The following is a 9,605-nucleotide window of genomic DNA, read 5'->3' on the forward strand; positions in this document are numbered from 1 at the left end:
GCTTTGGGAAGCATTTTATTGCTTGTTGTGGTTCTGAGGGAAGGCAGTCAAAGTGGAAATCAATGACGGAGTACTTCGGTGGTTTTCACACAAGTGGTTTTCCTCCAATATATATTTCTGTGGACGTATTGTAATCGTCCGTTCATCCATATGAAACCTAACAGTCGGATTCAAGGCCTCTTAAAAGGCGACTACCAAAGCAGGGAAATGGTGGTTGGCTTTACCAGATGTTGACGAGGAAAGGATGCTCCAGGTTCTGCATGATCTGAAGCTCTTTCAGGACGTTCCTCACTTCGTTCCGCTCCACGCATTTCAACTTGTTCATGTACTTCATGGCGTACATTTTCTTCGTGTCCTTCTTCTGCACGATGCAAACCTGAGAAGAGCACAACTCTTTCAGTGCAAAATACTTTCAATCATTCCCATTGTTGTCGTTAAACGCTCCGATAATTGAAAATGGGATACTTGAGCTTCAACGGGATTGATCGATCTGAACCGTTACCTTGACGAAGCAACGTGAACCGTATTGACGAAACAGCAGATTTGCGATATTGTTCTTCATCACACTTGCTTCATGATGTCAAACTAAATTCAAGGGGAACCTGGACTTGGATTGGATAGCCTTTCAAGAAATGACACATCGTGGTGCCTACCGTCTTTTGACGGGGAGACTATAGCTGCTGCACCGAGACGTGCGTCTGTGCTACAAGCGTCAATAAGCTAGTGATTACTGCTATCTGTTATCTAAGAGAGTCTTTTGTGGAGCAGCTGGCGCAGTTAATCAGCCAGACCCTGATCACATCACTCCCCCCATTGAGCAGCTTTGCATTTACCGTGATTAGACTGCTTATCTGCCGTCAGACAGAATGTTGATGCTGTGTACAGTTGGCCTCCACGCGCATTGTTATAAGTCATCGCACATGCTGGAAAAAGCGGATGGGAATAATTACCCTGTACAATCCTGCTCCTATCGGCGCGACCGTCTCAACGAAACGGGGTGCTTTCTCGACTGACCTCCACACTGAAATGTCCTTGAAGTCTTAATACCCTTTCGAACAGAATTTACAGGAAATTTTAAGTGATCTGGTCGTTCAGCACAAGAATATTTGTTTTTTCTTTAGTTTTTGGCTGTTTTTTTTTTTTTGTGTGGTTAAGTCTTGTTTGTTTGGTCCCAATCCCATAGCCCATTCCTTCACTTGTTGACAGCGGTGAAGTTCTTATTACACTTGCATGCTGATTGAGAATGTTAAAATGTCAGTTTGCTGTCAATAAAACATGCCAAAAAAAATAGGCTCACCTTTCCAAAGCTTCCTTTTCCTATTGCTCTGAGGATCTGGAAATGGTCAAAATTGACTGTGAAAAGAAAAAAAAAACAGAATGGAGTTAATTTAATGAAATGTGTTTTTAACGTGTTTTTTTTTTTTTTTAACTGCCCAGTGACTGTTTTTTTTTTTTTTTTTTGGAATAAAAGCTACACACGCGCACACGCAGCACTCTCATCCATTAAGCGGCAAGCACTGCCATTTGAAACAGGATGGGCTGTTTGTTTCCGGTTGCCATGATAACAAAGAGAATGAGATTTTCCCCCTATTTGCGCTTCCTCTGCGGACTGACCAGCTGCTGGACACTTGACATCTTCATCCGACAATTCACTACAGCGATGCGAACACACCCATCTACAACTTCTTTTGCATGACACACAGTTCATATTTTCATCTGTTGCCCAGATGACACTTGCGCCTCTTGTCCCATTCTGTGTCAACTTACTTCGATAGGAACCACAAGAGGCCTGATTTACAATTCAGATTGACGAGAGCATCCGCACGTCATTCGGTTCACGTCCAACAGAGACACACACCGTGTATAAATATAATCGTTTCCCCACTGAGCTACTCAGGGAGTCTTTGCTCGATAGCTTTTGCCCAGACACAGCTGAGTTAATGCTTGCAAGCGGAAGTCCGGACCGACTGTCGTATTCTTCCGACGGATGGTTTAATATGGAATGTTAAATGATGGAAACATGAGTAACAGAGCGTGTAATTACGGCGATCCAAGCGGAAGTGTAATTGACAGGTTGACAGCCCTACATCGAGTGTGGAAATCACCAAAATGAGGAGCTCATTTGCTTGTCGGTTTGAGTTTGACTGACACATGGGAAAATCCTTCTTGAAATGAGGAAATCTCACAGATTCGGACGATCTGCAAAAGGCTGCTTTTGCTTGCGACGCATCAACATTATTTTGTTCCCTTCTTTGTGCGAGTATAACACCCGCTGTCATTTTTCATCATTCACCCTAAGCTCAAAAGATTGGAGTCATCGTCGGAAAAAGGGTGTGTGTCTGTGCGCCAGTCGAGCTGACAAGACACAACACAAAAATGGCAGATATGTTTTGCACGTGAGGATGATGCATTCATTTTTTTTAGTATTCATACAGGAGAATTTTGAGGCAATGCAATCTTTTGAAACAATCAAACTTCTATCATAATTGTATTCTACAATACACTGAGACTGGGGGTGTCCAAAATACAGTGTGGGGGCCATTTGTGGCCCACCATCCATTTTTCAGTGGACTGACTTGACGAAAAAAAAAATTGACTTGGCCCGCAAGGCTAGTTAGAAAAGGTGAAGGTGGGCAGACTGAGGAAGGAGGTTGTACTGTAGAACGTCTTTCACTCCACCCGAAGATACACATAAAAACGCCATTAATCAAAACACTATAGTGAATAAAGATAATTCAATTTTAGAGGCAAACATCGTTTCATCCACTTTGTGCCCTCCGGCTGATTTGTGAAGACGTTGCATTCGTGATCCTCAAGTAACTGAAAAATGGTCACCTTATGAGAGTATTTTGTTTTTGTTTGGTCCTGAATGTGAAGATGTGATTCGGCTGCTGATAAGTGCAGAGTTGGATCTATTCTGTGAGAAATAAGCTGCTGGCCACCCCAAAAACTTGGAAAAATCCTCAATTATTTGCCTTAACGCCTTTAACAGAAAGCTGATGAAATTAACTCAAGAATACAAACAACATATGCAGTAATTGCTTTCTCGACTGACTTTCGCATGTTTCAAAACGACAAATTGTGGCCCTTTCATTCTTCCATTTTTCTGTATGCGGCTCTCAAACGAAAACGTTTGGACACCCCTGCCTTAGACCCTTAGCTATCCCCCCCAAAAAAATAAATAAAATAAAATTGGACTACATTTTTGCAAAAAAAAACCTAGAACACAATCGTTTTTTTTTTCTATTTGAACCCCATAAACTATTTTTAGAGCCACGGGCAAACAACAGCTCTCGCACATTTGTTACTCCGACCGTTGCAGCAGAGCCCGCGGGCCTATGTGGCGAAGCAAGGTGAATAAAGCAACATCAGCAGTAAACAGACGTTTTAAGCACTGTCGCCTAGTTACCCGAGCTGGAAAAATACGTGTAGCGCATTGGGGATACACATATCATCCTCAAAGGAGACCAACGACATGTCCTGGCAGGGTTCACCGTCACGCACACGCCTCTGTTTGGATCAATTAATGGGGACTAAACGTTAGCCGCGCAACACCCGTCTGATATTGCCAGGAAGACATGACTCTGAAATGTATCCGTCACGCAAAGATGTGATCAGAAAAAGAAAATTGCTCCATTTTGGATGGAAGTAGAAAGTTTTACTTTCATTCGGGGCAGTTTGGAGCATCAAACCTTGTTTTCAGGATACAAGTGAACCTTTCAAGTTGGAATTTGACCAAACATTTCAGGAGGAAAGTACGCCTGTAACCAAATCAAACTTGACGGACTGGTGTAAAGCATGATCACGTGAAATGCAAACGCTCAGCGTAACTGAAGAAACCCGAGTTCAGTGAACCTTTGAGGATGAATTATGGACTTGGTATTCATTTTTTCTTTTTTTTCTGCAACACTCGGGGCATGAATGGTTGCAAATGAGCTCTAACAATGTCCCAAAATGAAGCACTTTGATAAGTTTTACAGTAATTGCCTCTTTTTTTTAAAGTCGTGAATTAATCAAGGTGAAGAAAGGATACGTGTGAGCCTCATTGACGACGCGACTCATCTTCAAAATGAATCTTTGTCATTAAAGTGAAGTATGTGATTGTTTTTTTTTTTTTTTTTGCTCGGTGTTAACCACACGCTTATAGGCGATCGAAAAATTGAACTGGTTTAACATTAGCAATCGTTGGCCTCCAGCATTCTCCGAGCAGATCGAGGGAAAAGAAATGACTCATGCAAACATCGAGCGACATAATAATCGGGTCAAGGTCAATCTTAAAGAGACGTGTGACAATTTTGCTTTTTTTTTTTTTTTTAATCTGAAGGCCGGTGAACAGCTCAAAATTGACTTTAGAGAAATATAGGAATATAGTCGCAAGGCACAGGAGGTAAAAGCCCCTCTCAAATGTTGAACAATTAACACTTTCAGGGACAGCGGTTACTCCAGTGGACAGCTAATCATGTTATCAGGTTACAGGGTGCATGAAAGGGTTAAAAAAAAACAGTCAAGTAACTCCCTTCTGCTGACGCTGACCTCATAAGGACAGCCCTGCCTGCTTCTGACGTGAGCGCAGGGGATTACTTCCTTTCCAGTGTGAGGGGCTTTTCATCAAATTCAAAATGATGCGTCTGCCTTGAGTGCGCCCTCCTTGGGAAGTGCCCCTCGCTGCGTGAAATCATGAGGCGGGTGTATTAACCTCAAAAAGTGCGCCGTAAAGATTCGGGCGTGAGTGACGTTTATGCCGAATGACAAGGCGGATGACTAAGCAGAAGTGAAGTTTGCCGTGATGAATGAATTCTTTCTTTGATAAAGGTTGCTTGGAGTGAAAAGGAGACGCTTTTATGAGTGGGTGCGATGCAGTAATTTAACCAAGTGTGTGTGTGTGTGTGTGTGTGTGTGTGTGTGTGTGTGTGTGTGTGTGTGTGTGTGTGTATGCCCACAGTATGTGTGTGGCCTGTTGAACTTGAGAGGGATGTGACAGGAAAAAAAAAGACGTTACAGCTGCAGATATACCGAAAAGCTTCTCTGTCGTAAATAAGGGAAAGGTTTAGCATGAAAATGTCAAATCTATCATTTGGAAATCCATTTCTGATGAAATCAACCTGTCAGATGGACTTAAATGATCGTACTTGGGGTGCTGTTACACACTTGGATCGATAAATTCAAATTGGAGCATCTTCACACAGAAACACATTCATACTGTTTGCAAACGCGAAGCGTGCTGAGGTTCACGAACAAATAGCGTTCTTTTGTCAAGTGGCGATTCTGGATTGGGAGCAATCGGGGCAGTGCCCCACCACATGCTTTTGTTTTTCTTTTTTTTCCCTGTGTTGAGCTTTTAAATTTTTAACACAGAGAAACGGTTTAATCGTGCAATTAATACATTAAATTGTCTCCTAATTCTTATAGTGCTGTTATTTTGGAATACTTAGCTTAGTTTCTGTGTGTGTTCCTTTTTCCGCCTGTTGTCTGGGCAAGGCTCTGTTTCTGTACTGTTGTCACAAAATTTCAAACTACAATTTTCCCTGGAGGATGTAACCGTGACCTCAGCTCTCTGCAGTCATTGACCGTTTTTTTTTTTTTTTTTTTTTCCTTTTTATATGCATATCCTGTGTCAGGTCATCAAGCAATGAGCGGTGAGTGATAATGAGACCAATGAGGCCAGACTTGCCCAGGACACTAATCACGGTCGATGAGTCATAAAACTTCGAGGAAACACCAAAACTTTCACTGAGTCCATCCGGCCTTACCAAGGCCAAAAAAAATCCAAGCCAGCTCAAGTCCAAAGTCAAAGAACTGTTGATGTCATTCTTCTGTGTGCGAAGCATCGCCCACTGTGAGTTCTTGCACATCTACATGGAGATCCTGCGGTGTTTGCTTTGTTCAAGTGGCTGCTTACGTGCCTATTTCATAACGCCCTGAGCATCCCGACATCTTCAGGTGAGCCGGGTTTTGAAAAACATGGACGATAACGAGATGACCATGATGACCAAGCTGCGAGGTTCCTTCCGGGAGTGCAGAAAAGCGTAGCAGACAAGGCTGCAAAACTGTGGATTACTTCAAAGGGGAAAACCTCTACTTTGTAGTTCTGCATTTGAAATGCTTGCATATCTTTTATGACACCAGTCTTGGGAGCACAGCTGATACAACATTCAAATAGCCCAATGACAGGTATGAGATTGGGTTTTTTTCCCCCATCGGCCAACATGTGACGTGACCAGGAGTTGGGATTCAAATACTGATCTGTCAGTATGTGAGTACATTTTAATTCATATACCGGATATAATGGTTTTTGATAACTCAAATATGATCTGAATTGCCATTGCCAGAACAAAAATGATCAGAATTAATCAGAAAGTAATAGTTTTATAATAATACTTTAATTTGGACAGTTGGGGCACACGCTGGACGGTTTGGCAGTAAATTTCAAGGCAAATATAAATAAACGGCCATTGGCACTCACCCGCATCTACAGTCTTCAATTAACCGAACATGCATGATTCTCGAACGTGGAAAGAAGCCAAAGTGTCGTGAGAAAAACATGCAAGCAAGGGGAGAATATGCAAATGCCCCGACTGTGGAGCAGATGTGCTAACTATTTTTCCACCGTGCTGCCTCCTTGAAATATGAATATGAAAACTGTTGCTCGTCTTCACTCTCCGTGCATGAATAAGCCATGCGGTGCAGCGCTGAGGCCATATGGTTTCATTAAAAAAAAAGAAAAAAATATTTTTTTTACCGTAATGTGTCAAATTAAATCATCTCAGGTTGAACCCAAACTGAACCTGATTTTTTTTTTTTTGTTTGTTTGTTCTTGAACACATTTCAGCATCAACCACCTTCATTTTGGTCCGGGTTCAGAAAGCCTTTAATTTTTTTTTTTTTTCATGTCTAAGATGAAACGTCTTCTACATGAAAGTCCAATTCAGTTCGCTCTCTTATTATCAACAAGGGAAGCACACAAGTAGACGACGAGCTTTCGGGGCTCTTCAAAGTTGACACTCACCGTCGTCGGTGTCACCCGTGACGGGACACTTGCTGGACTGTCCAAGCCCCATGGTGACTCCTCAGTCAGTCTCCGCTCTGGCTCCCGTCGCTCAACTTCGCATCCAAAGGCGGGATGCACTCATAGCCTGGTCAGCACGATTCCCCCCCCCCCTCATACACAGTCTACACTTCTCAATCTTAGCACACACGCATGCAACGCTGCATCTTTATGGGAAGCGGGGAGCACTATACTCTCGGTCTTCAGAGTCGTATAAACACATTCACACCCCCTTCGAGAATTGCTGTCCAAGTCTTCAATGATGTCTGGAGGAGTGCAGGTGGAGGGCTCGCGGGCTTGGGAGGAGAGCGGTTGATGTGGTGGTGACTCTCTGGTGACTGTCAAACCTGTGTAGGGAGGAAGGCAAACATGACACTGTCAGTGCATGAGGAGGAGGAGCCATCGGCTGCGCACAAGTGGCAGAGTAAGTGAAGCAAACTGCCATCAAGAATAAGGGCGTCATGCACAAAAACTATCTCAGATTGAGGAGTAGCAATTATGACACAGTTTAAGCAAACTTGTCTCACAAGTGTTAATTCGGAGGAGTACTGGTGTTTTCCTCTTACACAGCCTGCCTAACTGGTTGGTGAAAAATGCGAGTGCTCAAGGTGCAGTCTACAGTACCTATAATTACGTAACCCAGGTCTAACTTTAAGACGACAATAAAACTTGTTGTTTTGCATTTTCATGGCCGTTTTGTGCGTGTACCCTTTTGCACCCGCGTATGACTCTTACATGCTGTAAGTCGAAAGGGAAAATATTGATGAAGAAAGAATCCAAACTGTCCAGCCATACATGTAATTATATCGCGTATGCTGTTCAGGGCCAAGGAGTGAGCTGCAATGCCGTCTAACCTGGGGCGAAAGGCACACTACACCCTGGATTTGTCTCCAATCAATCATTTAGAGACAGACAACCCATTCATTTATTCACACAGGGACTGAATGGGAAGAGGACCCACACTGCTTGCACGGATGTCAAATGAGTACACCGCCATAGAGGATAAGGCACTTACAAATGTCAGCAAACAGATTTTCAGAATATTTGTCGATGCAGGTATGACTCTCTCTCTCTCTCTCTCTCTCTCTCTCTCTCTCTCTCTCTCTCTCTCTCTCTCTCTCTCTCTCTCTCTCTCTCTCTCTCTCTCTCTCTTTCTCTCTCTCTCACTCACACTATCCCTGACACACAGACAGACATGTAAACATCACGCACAAATTTAAAACTTTACCTGCACATGACATAAATGTTTTATGACGCCTCCCCCAAAAAAGTTTTAATTAGAATTGACAATATTTCTGTTATTTCTGATGGGGAGATTTGAAGTCAGAAAATAATCAAAAGTCGAACTGGACCTGGGATGGATTGTGTGTTTGTTCTGAATAGCACCGTCGAAGACAGAAACAAGAGCAGATGAAACAATGTACTTTTCATGAAAAAAAAGCACTTGTGTAACTCTATTTCCAGACATGCGGCGTGAAAAGAGGAGTCTCCTGTCAGAATTACTTCAAAAATGACCCCCTTCTATTCCGCTGTCATTCTTCAACACATCAGTCATCCAGGAGGCTCTTGTTCAGTGCTTCAATCAGGGCAACGCACCAGGAGTACATCTCATTTTTTGTAGAGTCTGTGTCGAGATTATAATTGGAGTTTAACTTTAGACCTGCACAAGTACACAGTTGTCCCCTTTTTTTTTTTTTTTGAAGCTCGATGGTTTTTCAAATTCACATGACTTAGTTGATTCGGGAACATACATGACCCTCTGCGGGACCTGGCACTTACTAATAAGCACTAAGCACAAATAAGCACTAAGCACATTGCAAACTGAGTGAGAAAACCAAACTTCTATTGTGCAGCCCTATTTCTGACAGTGAAGTGAAATGCATGCAATTTGTCAGGTGTCGGTTGATCTCACTGCACACACACCCATAATGTATAATAAATGAACATATCTTTCAACACTGAGCACCAGAGCCATCATTTTTGTCATGCAATGGATGATTCATATTCTAGCTGGGTTAGTGTTCTATGGTGTCCTCTAACAGCAGCTTAGAGAAAGAAAGGCAAGAATAAAGTGACATGCAGGGACATACGTCGGGGTTGTGTGATGGGTGGGGGGGCTAAACATTTTTTACTGCAATGTCACTCACAGGCTGCGTGACAGATGTGACAATATTCTCCCCAAAACTAGTGCGTGGAGCCGCATTGCCGAGCTCCCCGCAGAGGACACCCTTGCACGGATGATGATGACCAAGGGTGAGGCATGCACTGAATAGAAAGTCGCCCCCCACCCCCACCCCCCACACCCACGCGGGACAAGTGCAGAACACGTACCTCTCTGCTCGTGGATCTTCACAACATCTCCCGCTCGGCTTGCAAGTGAGCAACAGTGCTGCTCTGACAGCCTCACTTGTCCCACGCGCACGCGTGCACACGCTACCCGAGACGAGACGTGAAATGCAAAAATGACGAAAAAAAAAATAATGAAATCAGAAAAACGTTGAGCTTTCCGGAGGACGTCTGCTCTGCTTGTTGCAAAAAAAAAAAAAAAAAAAAAAAGGGG

The 9,605-nt window shown here is 43.2% G+C and overlaps 1 protein-coding gene and 1 long non-coding RNA gene across 2 annotated transcripts in view; one reads left to right on the forward strand and one right to left on the reverse strand.

Moving 5' to 3' along the window:
- stk32a (serine/threonine kinase 32A) overlaps positions 1 to 9,503 on the reverse strand; it is a 31,520-nt gene extending 22,017 nt beyond the window's left edge. The window contains exons 1-4 of the mRNA XM_019873570.1: positions 9,377 to 9,503; positions 7,007 to 7,392; positions 1,298 to 1,353; positions 225 to 376 (exon numbers count right to left, since the gene is read on the reverse strand). Coding sequence (XP_019729129.1) covers positions 225 to 376; positions 1,298 to 1,353; positions 7,007 to 7,058 — 260 coding nt within the window. The 5' untranslated portion in view covers positions 7,059 to 7,392; positions 9,377 to 9,503. The remainder of the gene's footprint in view (positions 1 to 224; positions 377 to 1,297; positions 1,354 to 7,006; positions 7,393 to 9,376) is intronic.
- LOC109517993 (uncharacterized) lies at positions 7,391 to 9,364 on the forward strand. The gene is made up of 3 exons (XR_002168643.1): positions 7,391 to 7,469; positions 7,869 to 8,101; positions 8,510 to 9,364. It is a non-coding gene; the product is annotated as an uncharacterized LOC109517993 (long non-coding RNA).
- Positions 9,504 to 9,605: the final 102 nt, after the last annotated feature.

Source organism: Hippocampus comes, unplaced genomic scaffold, assembly GCF_001891065.2.
Source record: "Hippocampus comes isolate QL1 unplaced genomic scaffold, H_comes_QL1_v1.1 scaffold59, whole genome shotgun sequence".
NCBI lineage: Eukaryota > Metazoa > Chordata > Actinopteri > Syngnathiformes > Syngnathidae > Hippocampus > Hippocampus comes.